General features: G+C 41.4%; 1 protein-coding gene across 1 annotated transcript in view; it reads left to right on the forward strand.

The window, feature by feature from the left end:
- The first annotated feature begins 237 nt into the window (after window positions 1-237).
- The window catches only part of ORC1 (origin recognition complex subunit 1), a 35,768-nt gene continuing 15,495 nt past the window's right edge, over window positions 238-20,510 (forward strand). The window contains exons 1-9 of the mRNA XM_068965761.1: window positions 238-323; window positions 4,993-5,057; window positions 5,722-5,821; window positions 6,822-6,949; window positions 8,547-8,725; window positions 10,864-11,210; window positions 15,401-15,745; window positions 16,872-16,973; window positions 19,310-19,505. Coding sequence (XP_068821862.1) covers window positions 5,727-5,821; window positions 6,822-6,949; window positions 8,547-8,725; window positions 10,864-11,210; window positions 15,401-15,745; window positions 16,872-16,973; window positions 19,310-19,505 — 1,392 coding nt within the window. The 5' untranslated portion in view covers window positions 238-323; window positions 4,993-5,057; window positions 5,722-5,726. The remainder of the gene's footprint in view (window positions 324-4,992; window positions 5,058-5,721; window positions 5,822-6,821; window positions 6,950-8,546; window positions 8,726-10,863; window positions 11,211-15,400; window positions 15,746-16,871; window positions 16,974-19,309; window positions 19,506-20,510) is intronic.

The following is a 20,510-nucleotide window of genomic DNA, read 5'->3' on the forward strand; positions in this document are numbered from 1 at the left end:
TCGCAGACCTAATCAATGATGGCCGCGGCCCGTTGGCGGATGTACGTCGTGCGTCCCCTCCTTAGATGGGCGGGGCGGAAGGGCTGGCTGCTGACGGAACGTGGAGACACCCTGGGGGCGGGGCTACGGCGTTTGGCGCGAAATTTCCTTTTCTCCACCTTCTTTCCATTCCTAGCGAGGCTTCCGTTTCGGCGTTGTTGTGCGCCTGGCAGCTATAAGAAGAGTGCCCCTGGGGCAGGTAGATTTGCTGCAGTTCCGCGAGCTCCTGAAGCGGGGACGCTGGAAGGAGGCTTGCGCCCAGCTCCAACAAGCTTTGGCGCCCGGTGAGTGTGACGTCCCAGGCTGGAGAGGGACCTGAGCCGCGGGACTGTGGAATTTGTTCTCTGCGGACTCATTCAGCCATAAATCCATTCAGCAAATATGTACTAAACGCCTGTTAAATGCCAGGCACTGTTCTAAGTGCATTAGGAGCGTCTTACTTTCCACATGGCGATTTCTAACAGCTTTCTGCCTCTGCCGGGGATTGCGATCTTGCAGTGGGAAACCGGAAGCCAACAGCGGAGAAGCGTGAACACTCCTGTCCTCAGCTCCTTAAGACTATCAGTATTGACCTGAGTCATATGAACCTTATATCCACATGGCCCGTGGGAAGCAATCGCGTCTTTCTTTCAGGGTAGTGTAACAAGCACCACAGGGAAGCGGAGCAGCAGAAGTTATTACTCGATGTGGATGTCGCTATTGCTCCCAGAGGGAAAAAGAGACTAGTCTTAAGTGCCTTTTCGTGACTAAGGGGCTGAGCTCCTACTCAGATCTTTTTTTTCCCCTAGACGAGCTGCTCTTAACTGCAGTGGCACCTCTTTTACTTTCTCTAGTCTAACCCCGAAATAGAAGGTCCTTCTCTTCTGGCAAATTGGAAAAAGCACTGGACTTAGAGAAATGAGAGGCAAGATTCCTATCTTGGGCTATCTGCCAAATTGCAATGATTAGATATGGTAGTTTTCTATATTGGTTGTCTGTAAAAGTGATACCCTCTTCCCTGCTGTTTTGGAAGGTTTCTGGTGCGAGATCATGTTCATCAAGTCCCTTTGCAACAGTTTTTAATGTAACAGGGCAATATGCAACTTCAGAAGGTTTCTGAATTCCTTGAAATTGAACGCAGAATTTTGTGTGAATTCTGTTTCATAACATTCATCAAAGTATTAAAAAACAAAACCAAGAAAAAACCACTGTCCTGTATGAATAAATGCAAGGGGTTAAGGGAGTGGGGAAGGACTTTCCTGGCAGTCCAGTGGGTAAGCCTTGGTGCTTCTACTGCAGGGAGCGCGGATTGGATCCCTGGTTGGTGAACTAAGATCCTGCATGCCGCGGCCAAAAATAAATTTTAAAAAAACAGACTGGGGAAATAAATCGGCCATTTTGCATTTTCTCACTTAATCCTCAGTGATTGTAGAATAATGCCCCCAGCACAGAATGGATGATTAATAAATAAATATTGGTTGAATAAAAGAAAGTTTCTATTATTATTTGCATTTTGTGGGTAAGGAAATTGAGACCCATTTGACCGCTCAGTCAGCAGGTAGGAAGCCTGGCTTATTGTAATAAGCATACCAGAAGCAAACTATTGTGTGCCTGTATTTTCAGTCACGTGTGACTCTTTGTGACCCTATAGACTGTGGCCCGCCTGGGTCCTCTGTCCTGGGATTCTCCAGGCAAGAATACTGGAGTGGTTTGCTATTGCTTCCTCCCCTTAGACATGTATTAACATTACCCACTTTCACAGAAGGTGTTCTAAGGTGAAGCGCTTAAGAGCACTGTCATTGGAATCCAGCTGCTCAAGGTTTGAATTAAGGCTGTGCCATTCTGTGTAACACTGGGACAACTTACTATCTTGAAGTGCTAGAGTTTTGGTTCTACCTTCTGTCTTGGTGGATCAATACATATATGCTATCATTATTTTTAGGGCTTCCCTGTGGCTTAGTGGTAAAGAACCCAGAGACATGGGTTCTATCCCTGGGTCAGGAAGATCCCTGGAGGAGGAAATGGCAACCCATTCCAGTATTCTTGCTGAGAAAATCCCATGGACAGAGGAGCCCGGTGGGCTCTAGTTCATAGGGTTGCAAAGAGTCGGATGTGAGTGAGCACGGACATTTTTTTTTTTTTTCTGCAACTCATATCTGTTTTTCTTGGGTGTGGCTCCTGGACTAGATGGTGTGTATGTTCAAGATTTCTGGTATCTTCGACATTGAGCCTGTAATACGTGTCTCCTAGAAGCCAAAGTCTTCACTGGGCCAAATCTGGCCTGCCTTTCCACTCTGTTCATCACTCCTGTTGGGAAATCTCTTTGCTGATGATGAGATGCAATGCTGGGTCAAGGGTAGGAAAGTGCTGCCTCTTCAGAAGGAATCCTGATTAATTTTTTGAACTTTTCATGGAAAAATAACTTACATATAGAAAATTCACATCATAAGCATACAGTGCAGTGAGTTGTTTTGAAGAAAACATACCTGTGTAACCTGCATTCTAGAAGCACCCCATTCCCTCACTGTGCTTCCTTTCAGTCACTGAGGTTTCCTTTTAGTCCAACTTCTAGCATCATAGGTTACTTTTACCTGCTTTTGAGCTTTGTATAAATGGAATCAACATACTATGTATTTTTCTGGTGTCTGATTCCTTTAGCTCATGGTTATTTTGTAAGATTTTCCTCATGTGTACAGTCGTGATTGGTTTAATTTCACTGCTTTATAGTGCTGCTACAGCCATTCTGGTTCGTGTTCCTTTGATGGTTTGTTTGTTTTTCTGTTGAATATATTTTGTTGGAACTACTGGATCATAAGATATGCACATGTTCAGTTTGAGTAGACACTGTCAGTTTTCCACTTTCTCATTTATACACGCTCCATCAGTGTATGAGAGTTCTGGCCGCTCTGCATCCTTATCACATCTGGTATTGTCCAAATGATTTTTAAAAACCTGTTCATTCGTTCATTCATTTGGTCACCTATTATGTGTGAAGTCTTAACCTAGGCCCTGGGGATGCAGTTATGAACAGACAAGCAAGGTCCCAAGATCCCTGCTCTTTTGGAAGTTAACATTCTGATGTAGAAAGTACAGAAAATAAAGTAATATAAAGGTTATTGCTTTGATAATAGAGTGGTGCAATAGAATTTGACCTTGAAGGACAGTATAAAGGGGTGGGGAGTAACTTTCCATTGGGCATCAGTGAAGGCCTATGTGAGGAAGTTTTACTGGCACTGAGACCTGAGCCATCCCTGCAAAGATATGCAAGTAGAGAGAACAGCAACTGTCTAAGTCTGAGGGGACTAACAACCATGGTGTGCTTGAGATTCAGAAAAGCAGTCCTGAAGCGTAGGGATAGACCAAGATGGGGCAGTTATGTAATCCAGGCCCAGAGAGCCTTCTGGTACTCCTGCCTTCTCAGCCTTTGGTAAATCATCCACCCTTGCATACAGATATGCTTATACTGGTCTCAGTATATAGAGCTCATGATCTAGAAAAGGAGTGTTAAATTTAATTTTGGTTTAGTTTTTGAACTAGGATGCCTGCTTTAGTAAGCTAAAATATTGTCTCTATTTAAAATCATTGAAAGCATGGATCTGATACCCTTAGATACACATGAAAACCTGAGGAGTATGGAGATAGTCCTTCTGTATGCCAGTTTTTGGTTTGAAAAATGAGATCCCTGTGCCAGTGTAACCAAATATCATAGATAATGTGACAAGTCAGGGCATCTATTCTTCAGTTAGATTATTCAAGAATTGTAGAAAATATGTTGCGTGAAAGTCGCTCAGTCATGTCTGCCTCTTTGCGACCCCATGGACCCCAGGGACTCTTTGTGACTCCACAGTCCATGGAATTCTCCAGGCCCGAATACTGGAGTGGGTAGCCGGTCCCTTCTCCAGGGGATCTCCCCAACCCAGGGATTGAACCCAGGTCTCCCGCATTGCAGGTGAATTCTTTACCATCTGAGCCACCAGGGAAGAAAATGTGTTGGGAGATTCCAATTTGCTATAATATCACTCTCAGTGATATTCCGTATTTTTCAAAAATGATTGAACTTATTTACTTGGATCTTTTGTCTGTACCTCAGTAGCCTATTTTGCCTGATTTCATTGTGGAAAGGTGAAAAGTTCCAAGGAACTTCTAATAGTTCCATGTTACATCTTCCATTAAAAGGAACATATATTGAAGTTAGAGTTAATATATTCCCTTGGACATTTATTGAGATCCAAACACTTTTATTAATATTTTATCAAAAGATTATTGGATATAATGAATGCAAATGCATTTTTTACTTGAACCCAAGTCTCCAACCTGTGTTAACTCCTCGGTCTGCTGTTTGTTCATTTCTACGATGTATTTTGTAAAAATTAGATTGATTTTAGTAGTACTGTGTTGTGAATTACACTCTAAATGTTCCTAATAGTAATCATTGAGGCATCATTTGTAAGCTATGCATTTACTGACTCGATATCTTCTTTTGCTAATTAGTTTCCTCACAGTGTATTAAAAAAATACATTTTTTAAAAGCAGAAAATTTTATGGGTCAAAATGTTCCCAAGTAGAATGTAGGACATAATGCTACTGGACTTTAGGAAATCAGCTTATTTAATCAGGATGTCTATATACTGTTCTAATTCTATTGTTTTCGACATGGACTGAAATTATTGGTCCCTCTCTCAGTAAGTCAGAGTATTCTGTCAGACTGGATTAAAAAAAATTTTTTTTAACCCAGTTTTGGCAAACTTTAGCTCTATAAGAAAAGCATTGAATTTAAAGGAAAGTTATTATTTTCTTAATAGCAAACTTAAGATGATGAATTGGCATTATTATTAGGACTAGGAGATTGTTGCTTCCAAATTGTAAAGATTGTTAAATATGTTTGGATTTTTCATTCACATTTCAGCATTGTCAGTAAAATGTCTTTTTTTTTCATGTGCTTTAATACAATTGTTTCTTTTCATCTATTCACAGTACTTATATCTAGGACCTGTCAGTTGCAAAGAAAAATACTCCTTCCAACTGCCAGAGCAGTACAGGTTAGTGCCACTGGGATTTTGTTTTGTTTTTAATGTAAGTGGAATGATACATTTGATAAAACCCATTGCCATTCCCCCAAATGTCTCTTGCATGTTTTTCCCTCCACCCCTTGGAAACCCTCATTTCATCCATCTTATCAAATAGTTATCCATTATTCAATATTCAGTTTAGAAAACCCCTCTAAGAAACCCTCCCGGAACAGTCAAAAGACCTGGTCCTTTACCTTAGCCTTTCTGGCTCTTTCTCTTGGCTCTGTACTGTTAGTTGTCCTTCCGTGCATTTTTATTTCATCCCTGCCTAGGTTATAAATGTTATAAATGTTAAAACTACTATATTGCTGGCTTTTAGTTTCACGTTGGTAGATGTTTCTTATCTCATTATGCCCTGTGCCAAGTACTTCTAAATATCTGTAGTTTCTTATATTGACCTTTCTGTTTCCCTGGATAGGAAGAGATAAGGCACAGTACCAGATAATGCTGAATTGCCTATGTTTGATCTTCATAGAGCTTGAATTTTTCCTCAAAAAGTTTTTCTTCTAAGGCTAAAATGTGTGGGAGTGTGGTAGGGGCAGAAAAGAAGGCTGAACCCATTGAAGGCAGGAACTGTGCCCTAGAATTCATCAGAGCTTGTCATGTTAACTCAGAGTTAGTGACTTTTACACAGGAGCCATGGCGTACTGTTCTGCAAGACTGAGGACCAGACAAACTTATTCGTGGGTTGGCAGGCCATTGTTGGATCAAAAACTACACTACCAAACCTACAAGTGAGTGATAGAATTCTTTAGTACTGAAACTAATAGCTTCTCCAAGCTAAGCTGTTAATAACTTGTATCCAAAGTGTCCTAGTTATTGTAGGTTGAGGAGTGTATGTGTGTGTGCTTATGGATACTCAGTCATGTCTGACTCTGCGACTGCATGGACTGTAGCCCACCAGGCTCTTCTGTTCATGCGATTCTCCAGACAAGAGTACTGGAGTGGGTAGCCATTCCTTTCTCCAGGGGATCTTCCTGACCCAGAAGAGTGAAAGTGAAAGTGAACTCGCTCAGTCGTGTCTGACTCTTTGCGACCCCGTGGACTGTAGCCCACCAGGCTCCTCCGTCCATGGGATTCTCCAGGCAACAATACTGGAGTGGGTTGCCATTTCCTTCTCCAAGGGATCTTCTCGACCCAGGGATCGAACCCAGGTCTCCTGCATTGCAGGCAGACACTTTAACCTCCGAGCCACCAGGGAAGACCCATATGAAATGACAATAAGGCAGCAGGGGTTTGTTTAATGGAAGAAGATAGTAGCATAAATAGAGCAGCTAGTGATACAGGAAGACATTATGTCAGGTTAATAAAATTTGATATGTATGAGACTGTCTTACCTATTTCAGATAGGTTCTGTGTAATTCTGCATGATAGCAGGGTAGGATTAGATGTTACTATATCCTCTTCACCCAAGACTTCTCTGAACAATTTGATGTTGCTCTTGGGCAGCTTTCATGTCTTAGGAAGTGTTTGTTGTTCTTTGTGAATAACTGAGAGAAGTTAGGTTTCATAAGGAGGCCTCTGGATTAATCATCCATGCTAAAACAATTCATTTAACTCATTTCATCTATACTTGCATATGACTGGTATATTGGTTTCTAGTATAATTGGTCAGCAGAGAAAAACTATTCAGGAGATTTTCCAGTTAAAGAGCATATTCTTCTGTGCCAAGAGGTCTGAAGAGCTTGGCCCACCCTACGAGATTTCCTAACTTGTTTCTCTGTCATTTCCTAGAGAGATCAGTGTGAAAAGAGAAGGTTATTCGACTGAGATTCACATCCAAGTTGGACAGTTTGTGTTGATTGAGGGGGATGATGATGAAAATCCATACGTTGCTAAATTGGTTGAGTTGTTTGAAGATGGTGAGTTTGGGGCTGGAATGAAAAGCATTCCTTGTTGTGAATGATTGGGAAGTACTCCATGATGGGGGAGAAGGGTGGTTACTGATTCCTCTGCTCAGAGCAGTATATCGGGTGTGCATATGGGGTCACTTAAGCACCAGGTGTACCCTCTTCTACCTAGTGAACGTCTTTACTCACTAGAGTAGTACTGGGAAAGAGTGGGATTTGGGGGGAGGAGGGGCTCAATAATTTAGCTTGTCCATTGTTTTTAGGAGTGGGTGAGAATGGCCGGGAAGGCAGGATTGGTGAAGTGGAAAGGATGATTTAGGAAGGGGGGAAGGGAAAAAATAGATGATTTGCACTCTAATAGAAATGTGTCCTTTATTTTGGCATCAGGAAGTCAGTAATTTTGCATGCAAAGTTACTTTTACCGGGGAGTTCTTAAGTTGGATTGTGTATTAGTTGATTGATGTTCCGTCAGAAAAACAAAAACACGAGGTGTATTATTTACACAGAGGGACTTGTATTCAAGTGTTGAGAAGGTAGGAGAGCAAACATTGGTGCTTTCCAGAGATCAATAAGGGCAGAAAGCCACTACTGCCCTTAAAGCTGGAGAAGCCAAAGGGAAAGGAGTGTTAAATGGGACCTGCAAGGCCACACTCAAGCTGCTGCTAATTTTCTCTGCTATTAACCCTCTGCAGAGTAGAGAAGAGCACTGAAAAGGAGAAATGGGGCAGAATTCCAAAAGGAAGATGAAGGATAACAACTTAAACTATATAAAACTGCCTCTTCCAAAAGCTAGGAGAAGAGTATGTAGTAGTTAGTCCTAGCCTGTGGCAGTTTGTGCCTAAAAGAACTGATAGAGTGGATGAAGATGTTTTACATTGCAGAGACAAAGATTCTTCACCAAGTATGGAGGAGAACGTCATCAATCTAACGTCCACTAGGGGGAGCACGTCAGCAGGGTGGGCTTTTGTATATGTGGTTTGGACCTTTCTGTATAGATACTAGAATTTGTGAATTGTGCTGCATCGAATGGCTCCAGTCTTTCTCTGAAACAAGATAAGGAAGACAGGAGGCAATGATGATAGTGGCACTAATGCGTGTATGTGCTTTCACTTGGAGCTAAGACTGGTATGGAGTGATGTTAACAGTACATTACAATGATAAAGCTGAAGACTGCAAGCATATATTGGCCAGAAGTCATCTCAGTAGCTTATGCTCTGAGTCTTACTGGGAGTTTTCCACAGATTTGCAAAATTTGCTCAGTGCCTGTGATTAGAATTGCTCCTCTCAAATGCCTTTTATAATTTATTTGGTGACTGATGACACCATTGGGAATGGGGCAAAATGAGAAGAACATGGGTGCTGGGTGGAGTCAGCAAGCTGGTTGGTCCTGTGACCTTTGACACATCACTTAAGGTCTCTGTAATGGATTACTTTACCTGTAAATGGGAGACAGCCTTAGTGTCTGCCTTGTACAATTATTGTGAGGATTAAGGATAATGTATTAATCAAGTATTATCAAGTACTTAGCACAGTGTCTGGCACATAAGAAGTGCTTAATGAAATGTTATCGTGTTTTCTTAACCTTACCTTTTCCATCTGTCCTTCCTAGATTCTGAACTTCTTTCCAAAAAACGTGCTCGAGTACAGTGGTTTATCCGATTCTGTGAAGTCCCTATCTGTAAACAGCACTTACTGGGCCGGAAGCCTGACGCACAAGAGATATTCTGGTATGACAACCCGACCTGTGACAGAAACATTAGTGTTGAGACCATCATTGGCTGTGTGCGGGTAGGTGGTACTTTGATCTTCAGTTCTATTGTGAAGCTTGTTTATGACTTGACTCCTAAACTGCATGGCCTCAAATATATTACTAGCTTTAGTTTACCTCAAAGAAATGAATTTTTCCTGTTTGTCATTGTCCCTGCTTGCCTGCCTACTTCCCTTTCAACAAATATTTACTGAAAGCACATAACATGTGTTGGGACCCTTCGGGAGGAAGTGACATTTAGGTTGTGACCTGAGGGAAGAACAGAAATTGGCAAAAGTATCTCCGTGGGAAATTATATTTAGCTATGATTGTGGCAGGCATAAAGTATTATGAGACTGAATATGCTTGCTTAAATGAGGACTAGTACAAAGAGTGCTAATTGCTATAGGCAAATATATGTTATGGGATTTTATGATAAATCAGGTTCTAATGAGGTGTAGGCTGAGCTGGGACACTGGAGACTAGGGTGTGGGTTATTTCTCAAGCTACTTCAGTTCAGTTCAGTTCAGTTCAGTCACTCAGTCGTGTCCGACTCTTTGCGACCCCATGAATTGCAGCACACCAGGCCTCCCTGTCCATCACCATCTCCTGGAGTTCACCCAGACCCACATCCATCGAGTCCGTGATGCCATCCAGCCATCTCATCCTCGGTCGTCCCCTTCTCCTCCTGCCCCCAATCTCTCCCAGCAGCAGAGTCTTTTCCAATGAGTCAACTCTTCGCATGAGGTGGCCAAAGTACTGGAGCTTCCTTCAGCTTCAGCATCATTCCTTCCAAAGAAATCCCAGGGTTGATCTCCTTCAGAATGGACTGGTTGGATCTCCTTGCAGTCCAAGGGACTCTCAAGAGTCTCCTCCAACACCACAGTTCAAACACATCAATTCTTTGGCGCTCAGCCTTCTTCACAGTCCAACTCTCACATCCATACATGACCACAGGAAAAACCATAGCCTTGACTAGACGGACCTTAGTCGGCAAAGTAATGTCTCTGCTTTTGAATATGCTATCTAGGTTGGTCATAACTTTTCTTCCAAGGAGTAAGCGTCTTTTAATTTCATGGCTGCAGTCACCATCTGCAGTGATTTTGGAGCCCCCAAAAATAAAGTCTGACTGTTTCTACCATTTCCCCATCTATTTCCCATGAAGTGATGGGACCAGATGCCATGATCTTCGTTTTCTGAATGTTGAGCTTTAAGCCAACTTTTTCACTCTCCTCTTTCACTTTGATCAAGAGGCTTTTTAGCTCCTCCTCACTTTCTGCCATAAGGGTGGTGTCATCTGCATATCTGAGGTTATTGATATTTCTCGCGGCAATCTTGATTCCAGCCCTGGTGACTCAGCTGGTAAAGAATCCGCCTGCAATGTGGGAGACCTGGGTTCGATCCCTGGGTTGGGAAGATCCCCTGGAGAAGGGAATGAAGGTTACCCACTCCAGTATTCTGGCCTGGAGAATTCCATGGACTGTACTGTCCATGGGGTCACAAAGTTGGACATGACTGAACAAGCTACTTAAGCCCTCCAAAATGGGTTTAGGTCATGATGTGATTAGGTGGTTAGTAGGGCAAGGAAACCATGGTTTGGCAGGACTATAATCAGATTTTTCCAATCTGTGGGCTCAGCATATTGTGTGCCACAAAATAACCTTTGAGTTAAATGAGTAAAGAAGTGAAAGGCGGATGTAGAAGTTGAAGCAGCTAGATGGGTGGATTTGGAAAGGCAGAGAAGGCGTTTAGGCAGGAATGAGCAGGACTGACAAGCCACAGTCGACTAGTGGTGGGAAGCCATTTTGAAGAGTACTGAAGACTCGAGATAAAGTGGGGTCAGATTTAGAACTCACTGCAAATCAATTTAAGTAATCCGATCTTGCTAGAGTGGGTAACCACGGTAGGTTATTGAAGCATTGTAGACTATGCTTAGAGAAGTTTTTGTGGGGAAATCTGGCCTCGGTGAATAAAATGGATTGAAAAAACAACATGAGGGATTTGTATCAGCAAGGAGGAGTCTGGAAATATGCTATATCGTGTTCATGACTGTTTTATCTAGAAAAGTAATGTTCCAGGTAATGCAGACTTACATGCTTTTTAATCATAGCACTCATAGAGCATTCCTTGACTCTGTTGCTTCTCCTTTCTTTCTGTCTTCTCTACTTCCTAAATTCAGGTAGTAGCTTTAGCCCCAGATGAAGTCATGCCTATAGATCTGAAAAATGAGAAGACATTCTTTGTGAAACTATCTTGGAATGAGAAAAAATTCAAACCACTACCTCCAGAAGTATTTGCTCAGTTGAATAAGCTTCAAGAAGATAATCATAGATACCAGAAGTCCATGGAAGCCAAAACTAAGAGTGCAGAAAGCCCTTTTTGGACCACAACAGAACATGCAGTCAAAAGGATCGAGTCAAGGCATTCCACTTCCAAATCTCGTCACACTGCTTCCCATCCTGTCACCCCAAGGGCGAGGAAGAGGCTGGAGCTCAGCAGTAAGTGTGAAATGGGTGATAATGGGCAGTATTCAGGCTAAAGAAAAATGGTAAAATATTAATTCATGCTACGATACAGCACTGAGTTATGCAGCATTGGGTCAAGTACTGATTGGACATATCTTGAAATATGTGTCATGTAAGATTGACCATTTTCATCATTTTAAAAAATGTACAGATCAGTGGCATGAAGTACATTCACACTGTTGTATAACCATCCTCATCTTCTAAAACAGTCTTTCCAACCTTTAAGCAGTAACTTCCCATTCCCTCGTGCCGCATCCTCTGGCAACCACCTTTCTACGTTTTGTTTATTCTTGTCTCCTTTGTTGTAAATTAATTGACCATATATACTTGGGTTTGCTTCTGGGCTTTCCATTCTGTTCCATTGATCTGTGTGTCTGTTTTTAATGCCAAAACCAAAGTATTTGGATTACTTATTGCTTTGTATTGGGTTGGCCAAAAGGTTCATTTGGGTTTCTTGATGCCATCTTACGGAAAAACCTGAATGACGCTTTTGGCCAGCCCAATAATATAGCTTCAAATCAGGGACTATGATGCATCCAGCTTTGTTCATCTTTCTCAAGATTGCTTTGGCTTGTTGGAGTAAGATTTACTCTTTTTTTAAGGCTGAATCATAGCCATTGTACATATATACCACATTTTATTTATTCATTCACCTGTCAGTGGACATGTGGGTTTCTTCCACCTTTTGGCTATTGTGACTAATGCTGCTATGAAATTGAATTTACAAATATCATATCGAGTCCCTGCCTTCATTTTGAATATGTACTCAGAAATGGAACCATGACAGCTGCATCAATTTTCTTTTTACATTCTCATCAATAATCCTAGAGTTCCATTTCCCCACGTCCTCACTAAGTATTTAGATCTTGTTATTTTATATTGTTATTTTCCGTGGCTTTGATTGTGGCTATCCTAATGGGTGTGAGGTAGTATGTCATTATTAACATTTTCTTAATGATTACTAATGTTAAGCCCTATAATCAGCTAATTCTTTAAGAGCCCAGCTACTAAGGTGACATTGCTTTTAGATCCTTAGCGGAAGAACTAAGAACTATATATATGTATTTGTTATAATCTTAAAACTCTTAAATTCATACTGATACTTCTAATCTACACCACAGGGTTCTTCCCATCCTTCCCACGTTGCATAATTCCAAATTGTAATTAATTTGTTATTCTTTATATTTTTAGAATATATTCCACTGAGGGAGTAATGTTACTTTGATTAAATATTTTAGTTCTGCTAATCGTTATTTATTGGTGATATACAGTTAAGTTCTTTCATTTATGTTTAATTTTAGGGCTTTTCCCATCTTTGACTTATAAAACATGTGAAACATTAGCACAGAGTCAAAATAAGACAAGTGTCCTCAGAGAAGCCCCATCCCTTTCTTTATCCTCTCACCCTGATTCTGCCTCATCTTTTTGTAATAAATTTTATTAGTTTCCGGTTTATTTTTCTCCTAATTTTATTTCCCATTATTTCTTAGCCAGTAGAGCATTATACTGGATGTATTATTTTCCCTCTTAAGTTTTTTCGCTAATAATGTGTCTGGAAGCTACTCCATGGCCATTCTATGAGCTCATCCTCATCCTATTATGTGTCCTTAATTTTTTTGTTTCTGTGCCAAGTTCATTGAGTAGTCTTGAAACTTCTTAGTATAATGTATGTTTCAGTTCAGTTCAGTTCAGTCACTCAGTCCTGTCTGACTGTCTGCAACCGCATGGACTGTAGCACGCCAGGCTTCCCTGTCCATCACCAACTCCTGGAGCCTGCTCAAACTCATGTTCATCGAGTTGATGATGCTATACAAGCATCTCATCCTCTGATGTCCCCTTCTCCTCCCGCCTTCAATCTTTCCCAGAGTCAGGGTCTTTTCCAGCGATTCAGTTCTTCACATCAGGTAGTTTCAGCTTCAGCATCAGTCCTTCCAGTGACTGTTCAGGACTGATTTCCTTTAGGATGGCCTGGTTGATTCTCCTTGCTATCCAAAAGACTCTCAAGAGTCTTCTCCAACACCACAGTTCAAAAGCATCAATTCTTCGGCACACAATTTTCTTTGTAGTCCAACTCTCACATCCATACATGACTACTGGAAAATCCGTAACTTTCACTAGGCGGAATTTTGTTGGCAAAGTAATGTCTTTGCTTTTTAGCATGCTGTCTAGGTTGGTCATAGCTTTTCTTCCAAGGAGCCAGTATCTTAATTTCATGGCTGCAACCACCATCTGCAGTGATTTTGGAGCCAAAAAAATAAAATAAAGTCTCTCACTGTTTCCATTGTTTCCCTATCTATTTCCCATGAAGTGATGGGACCAGATGCCATGATCTTAGTTTTCTGAATGTTGTTTTAAGCCAACTTTTTCACTCTCCTCTTTCACTTTCATCAAGACGCTCTTTAATTCTTCGCTTTCTGCCATAAGGGTGATGTCATCTGCATATCTGAGATTATTGATATTTCTTCCGGCAATCTTGATTCTAGCTTGTGCTTCATTCAGCCTGGCATTTCGCATGATGTACTCTGCATATAAGTTAAATAAGCAGGGATATACAGCCTTGACGTACTCCTTTTCCTATTTGGAACCAGTCTGTTGTTCCATGTCCAGTTCTAACTGTTGCTTCTTGACCTGCATACAGGTTTCTCAGGAGGCAGGTAAGGTGGTCTGGTGTTCCCATCTCTTTAAGAATTTCCCACAGTTTCTGTATGTTTAGGAGCTGAATATGAACATAATGAAACTTTCTGGAAATGCAGACGACTACTAAAGAAATAATTTGTACAGTCACCATTTAGAAATAATTGCGGTATTTTTTTCACTGTTCATTTTGTAGGACCTTGAAAGTTAGGGTAAGAAATTTAAACTTGACACAGTGACATAATTAGATGTGGCAGTTATGAGGAAAATATTATGGATTGTTTTTGACAGAAAGATGGGGAAATGAGACATAAGGGAGACTAGGGTATTGGGACATTCTAGACATGCGTTATCCTCGTATTTGCCACACAGGTGCTAGCTGACTTCTTGCCTTGCCTGCAGCAGCAGTTCCACACACACCCTGTGCTGTGGCTGAAGTGAACTCCGCCCAGTGCTTTCCTGTCTCGCTGCCTTAGCTCACATCAATCTCAGTTATTCTCTTCACTCGTCCCCCTCCTTCCCCTTTCAACTCTGTTGAAATTTTGCCTTTCTTTCAAGGCCTGTCTCAAGAGCTGTATTTATTAGTGTGCAAGCGAGCTAAGTTGCTTTATTCGTGTCCGACTCTCTGCGACCCTATGGACTGTAGCCCGCCAGGCCTGTCTGTCCAGTGGATTCTCCAGGCAAGAATACTGGAGTGGATTGCCATGCCCTCCCTGCAGGGGATCTTCCTGACCCAGGGATCAAACCCACATCTCTTATGGTCTCCTGCGTTGGCAGGCAGGTTGGTGACCATTAGAGCCATCTGGGAAGCCCTATTTATTAGCACTAGATGCTTTAGGATCATTATTAAACTTGATATTATAGACATTTATGCATCTCATCTGCCCTGTTAGACTAGAGTATCTTAGGATGGGAACCAGGATTGGGTCTCATTCAACTTTTGTCTCCTAGCACCTGGTATATACCTTGGTATTTTAATAGCTCAATTGATGAGCTATTTCTCTATGAATGAATGTCCAGGTTCTTGATGCCTTTGATCATGATGAAATTGGAGGAGACCCAAATGTGGTTCTGTGTACTCTCAAAGCCCAGTTGATTGCCTGCAGGATCCATCTCTCCACTGGTATAGTCTGGGTTAAGAAAAAATGTAAGGCCTTGGTGTTATTCAACAGAGCCATTGGAATAAATTTCAGATGGGGTTGAATGGGGCTTGAGGATGTGCAGTGTCACCCTGGTTGAGAACAACTGTTCTGGGAGATTACTTCATGGAAAACCTGATGTTTGAACATTTATCTATGAAGGCTGAGTTAACTGTTTCAGCTAGCAAAATTACCCTTAGAATTTTAAGAGAGAGACTAAAAATATAAGAGCTACCTGACCTGGGAAAAGATAGTATAGAATAATTCCAAATATAGATAATTCATGTCTTTGTATCACTCAGTGGAAGAATTTATCTCTAAAGAGATTAGCAATCTGTACAGTGCTTGTTATAAAATTCACACACTGTCTATAGTGATTTCTCTTGAACTTAGGTTTCCCTAGGACTCCTAACACAAGGATTTCCCAGGCAACTTCATGTGCCTCATTGGATTCTCCTGGAAGAATGAAACGGAAAGTGGCCTTCTCTGAGATCATGTCACCTTCAAAGAGGTCTCTGCCTGATGGTTCTCAGACCTCATCTCCAGCTCTGAAAGCCCCAGAGAAAACTGGAGAGATTCAACACTCCTGTACCAGAGATGCCAGGAAGACTTCACCTGATCGTGGCATGATCCTGAGAACTCGAGTCCCAGCTTTGAAAGCAACAGAGACTAGTGAAGAAAGAAAACTTACTCCTACCAGCGGGGGACGGAAATCCTCAGTGGTGCCTTCTGTGATTCTGAAACCAGAATACATCAAAAGAAGGTGACTGGGGATGTTATCCTGCCTCCCACAGAGCAAATCAAGATCCTTCACATGATGGAAATGTGTGGGTCACAGCCAGTGAATCTGTCTATGTCACAGAATCACCAGCTTTTCTAAAATCCAGATTTCTGAGCCTCTCCCCAGATATAGTGAATCAGTCTCCAAGTGTTGGGCCCAGGAATCTGTATTTTTGAGACACTCTTAGGATGATTCTGATATACCCAGCTTTCCTTTGGGGATTGCTGCTCCAGAAGATAATTCCCAGACCTGAATTGCTTCACAGTCTTGGATTTCATTGCTTGCTTGGCTCTTAACCACATTTTAACAGTGATTTTCTTAGTCAGTTTCTTTCTGTTTTTTAAAACCGGAAACCATTTTCAAATACATAAAATACAAGAAGATAATGCATCTATAACAACTCTGAGGTTTGACACTGGGCATTGTCTGTACATAATGGGCTGTACAGACATGACAATCCTGAAATTTTAGTGTTTCCTGCTCAGAAACTCTAGCACCTGGCTTTTCTGATTTTATTTGGTTTCCTTTTTTTTTTTTTAGTTTTTTTTTTTAAATGTGTATCATTTTTAATGTCTTTGTTGAATTTGTTACAATATTGCTTCTGTTTAAGTTTTAGATTTTTAGCCCCAAGTTATATGGAATTTTAGTTCACCAACTAGGGATCAAACCTGGTTTGATCAAACTTGCACCCCCTGCATTGAAAGGCAAAGTCTTAACCACTGGACTTCCAGTAAAGTCCTTTACCTAGATTTTTTGATAAATGCTTTGCATTGAGAGTACACCTGCATTGCTACTAACCTTGAGTAGATAGTAAATTATAGATACATCAGAAATTTAAAAAGAATAAGAAACTCTATGTAGAGTTAGTATTAATATATTCTGATTTCTAGTTGTGGAGGTGATGAGTCTACTTTAAATGATAAGCTTTTGGCAAACTTTAATCTCTGGGTTTGAGTCAAACTTCCATTATAAACTTCTTGGCAAATTTTGCTTAGCTCCTTCCAAAGTAGCTGCTGAAAGCATAAGAGCCTGTTAGGCTACCTGACTCACTTCCAGTCCTGCTGGCACCCAAAACCGCTTTCCGTAATCTTGCTGTGATATCTTGCAGGGAGGGTAAAGAACCAGAAGTTCGGGATGAAGCTCCCTCTACTTCCCGTATCCGCAGGAAGAGTTCTATCTTGACTTTGAATCGGATTAGGCAGCAGCTTAGGTAAGACTGCTCCTTGGCGGGCAGAAAAACATCACTGCCATCTGTGAAATCTATAATCCTGTTTCTTAAATCTTCTTAACATTTCTTGTTTATTTGCTAATCCATTGAAATTTACCTTTACCTAGTATGTCTGGAATTGTGTTAATTTCACATAAACATCATAGTTTGAAAGGGACAAGAAACACTGCCTTGGGCTTAGGTGGCTCCCGGGGCCCCATAATCATCACACCCACCAAGACTATTAGTAGGTTGCCTAAGAACATGAACTTTGATTCTAGTAGACTTGGATTTGAACCTAGGCTTTGTCATTATGACTTTGTGACTTCCCTGGTGTCTCAGACAGTAAAAGCATCTGCCTACAATGCAGGAGACCTGGGTTCGATCTCTGGGTTGGGAAGATCCCCTGGAGAAGGAAATGGCAGCCAACTCCAATATTCTTGCCTGGAAAATCCCATGGACAGAGGAGCCTGGCAGGCTGTAGTCCATGGGGTCACAAAGAGTCGAACACAACTGAGCGATTTCACTTTGACTTTGTCATTTATTAGGTTGGTGCAAACATAATTGCGGTTCTGGACCATGAATTTTAAACCATTATAGCTAGGCTCAAACACATCTTTACTAATCAAAATAGGAACCATTACAATCAAATCATTTTTGCCAGCGAGAAATAAGTTTGTTTATTTACTACTATAGCGTAAAAATTTGTGCTTTGGGATTCGAGGAAACTCTTGGAAAGCATTTCTGCTTCCTGCTGGTTGTGGAAGTGTTTTCCCTGCAAAAAGTTGTTGAGATGCTTGAGGCAGTGGTAGTTGTTTGGCAGGAGGTCAGGTGAATGTAGTGGATGAGGCAAAACTTCAGAGCCTAATTCGTTCAGCTTTTGAAGTGTTGGCTGTGCATCGTACAGTCAGGTGTTGTTGTGGAGAACTGGGCCCTTCTATTGACCAATGCTGGCTGCAGCCTTTGCAGTTTTCGGTGCATCTCATTGATTTGCTGAACATCGGTCTCAGATGTAATGGTTTCGCTGGGATTCAGAAAGCTGTAGTGGGTCAGACTGTCCGCAGACCATCAAGCAGTGACCACAACCTCTTTTTGGTGCAAGTTTGGTTTTGGGAAGTGCTTTGGAGTTTCTTCTTGGTCCATCCTCTGAGCTGGCTGTCGCCAGTTGTCATATAGAATCCACTTTTCATTGTATGTCATAATCCGATTGAGAAATGGTTCATTGTTGTGTAGGATAAGAGACGACACTTCAAAATGACATTTTTAAAATTTGTGGTCAGCTCATGAGGCACCCAGGTATCAAGCTTTTTCACCTTTCCAGTTTGCTTCAAATGCCGAATGTAGAATGTAGAAAGGTCGGTTTTAAGTTCTTCAGCAACTTCTTGTGTAGTTGTAAGAGGATCAGCTTCAATGAGGGGCTTCCCTGGTGACTCAGATGGTGAAGGATCTGCCTGCAATGCAGGACACCCAGGTTTGATCCCTAGGTCGGGAAGATCCCCTGGAGAAAGGAATGACTACCCACTCAAGTATTCTTGTCTGGAGAATTCCATGGACAGAGGAGCCCGGTAGGCTACAGTCCACGGGGTCCACAAAGAATCAGACACAACTCAGCAAGTAACACTTTCAGCCTTGATGATCCTCTCAGTTGGTCACTCTCAACTTCTGATGACCAGTCACTGTGCTCCTCATCTTCAAGGCTTTTGTTCCTTTGCGAAACTTCTTGAACCACCACTGCACTGTATGTTGCTTAGCAGTTCCTGGGCCAAATGCGTTGTTGATACTGTGAGTTGTCTCTGCTGCTTTACAACCCATTTTGAACTCGGATAAGAAAATTGCTTGAATTTGCCTTTTGTCTAACATCATTTCCCAGGTCTAAAATAAATATAAAATAAACAGCAAGTAATGTCATCAGCAAAAAAACATGAAGCAACAAATACGCATTAAGATGATATATAGCATAACCACATGTATTTAAGAATGTATTACAATATCAAACAGCAAAGTTCACCAATGCAAAACTAAAGTTACTTTTGCACCAACCTAATACTATCTGTGTAGCCTTGGGAAGATTACTTAACCTTTCTAAGCTGTGGATTCCTCATCTGTAAAATGGAAACAGTAATATACAAGTCACAAAGTTGTTGATGGGTTTAATGAAATAATATAAATAAAGCCCTTAGCAGAGCTTCTCAGTAACAAGGGCCCAAGAACTGGAGCACATCTGATATTGCTCAGTTGCAGGAGAGACTGCAATACTCGCATCCACACTGACCTGTTAGGAGCTTCTTATTTAGACTTCACACACTGAATATCAGAAAATAACGTGTCCTGCCATTTAGGTTTTTAGGTAACAGTAAAAGTGACCAAAATGATGAAGAGTTTCTGCCAGCAGCCGAGATTTCAGACTCTGACAGTGAGGAGGAAGAGGCTTCCACAACCCCGCTTCCAAGGAGAACACCCAACAGTATGTCCAGGAACCTACGCTCTTCCATGAAGTCATCCTTACAGACCCCCTCCAAGACACCAAAGAAAACTGTAAGGTTCTTTTAGGTTTATTCCCAGTGAAGCTCCTCTCTTAATTTAGAAATTGTGATGGCTAAAGTCACACAACTAGTAACAACTGGATTTTGAGAACATGTCTCTCAAATTCAAAGCTATGCCACTTGAAATATTCATAGAGGAAAGCTTCTTTTTTGGTGGTGGGGGAGAGTGTAGTGGATTTACAGTGTGTTTCAGGTGTAGAGCCAGTTGATTCAGCTATACATGTATCATTTCTTTTTCAGATTCTTTTCCCATACAGGTTATTACAGAATATTGAATAGTGTGCCTTGTGTATTTATGGGGGAAAGTTCTAAGTGAACCCTAGGACTAAAATGGGGACATCTGTCTGCTTTGTGTGAAACTGAGCAGAACATTGAAAGCTATTGAGAAAACAGGTCCTACCGTGTTCAGATATGTTTGAAAAATATTTGGATTAAAGTTAAATTGGTTTCACTGTCACATGACTTCTCAGGGCCTTTAACTTATGTTATTGTGACCTTCCAGGAGACTATTAGTATATTAGGAAACTTTTCTTCATGAAGCATCTTGTTCCTTAGAGCAATTTAGAAATGCCTAATTAGGAGAATTTTTCTAAACCCATCTCCATTTCTCCATTTCAAGAAAAATGTGATTGAGCTTGGGTTGAAGTCAACAAAAGATCTTTAGGGAAAGAAATCCAATTGAGCAGCCCCCAACCTTTTTGGCACCATGGACTGGTTTCATGGAAGACAGTTTTCCCATGGACTGGGTTGAGGGAGGGTGGGTGTGTGGATTTAGGGATGACTCAGGCGCATCACATTTATTGTGCACTTTATTTCTATTATGATGCAAGCTCCACCTCCAGTCATCAGGCATTAGATCCTGGAGGTTGGGAACCTCTGCAATAGATCACCTTTGGAGACCAGGCAATCTTATATAAGGGAATAGCTCTGGTTTGATTCCATTTTCTGAGTCCCACCCAGAAGAATGGATTTAGGGTGTGGGGGACCCTCTTTAGCA

This window comes from Capricornis sumatraensis, chromosome 2 (genome assembly GCF_032405125.1).
Source record: "Capricornis sumatraensis isolate serow.1 chromosome 2, serow.2, whole genome shotgun sequence".
NCBI lineage: Eukaryota > Metazoa > Chordata > Mammalia > Artiodactyla > Bovidae > Capricornis > Capricornis sumatraensis.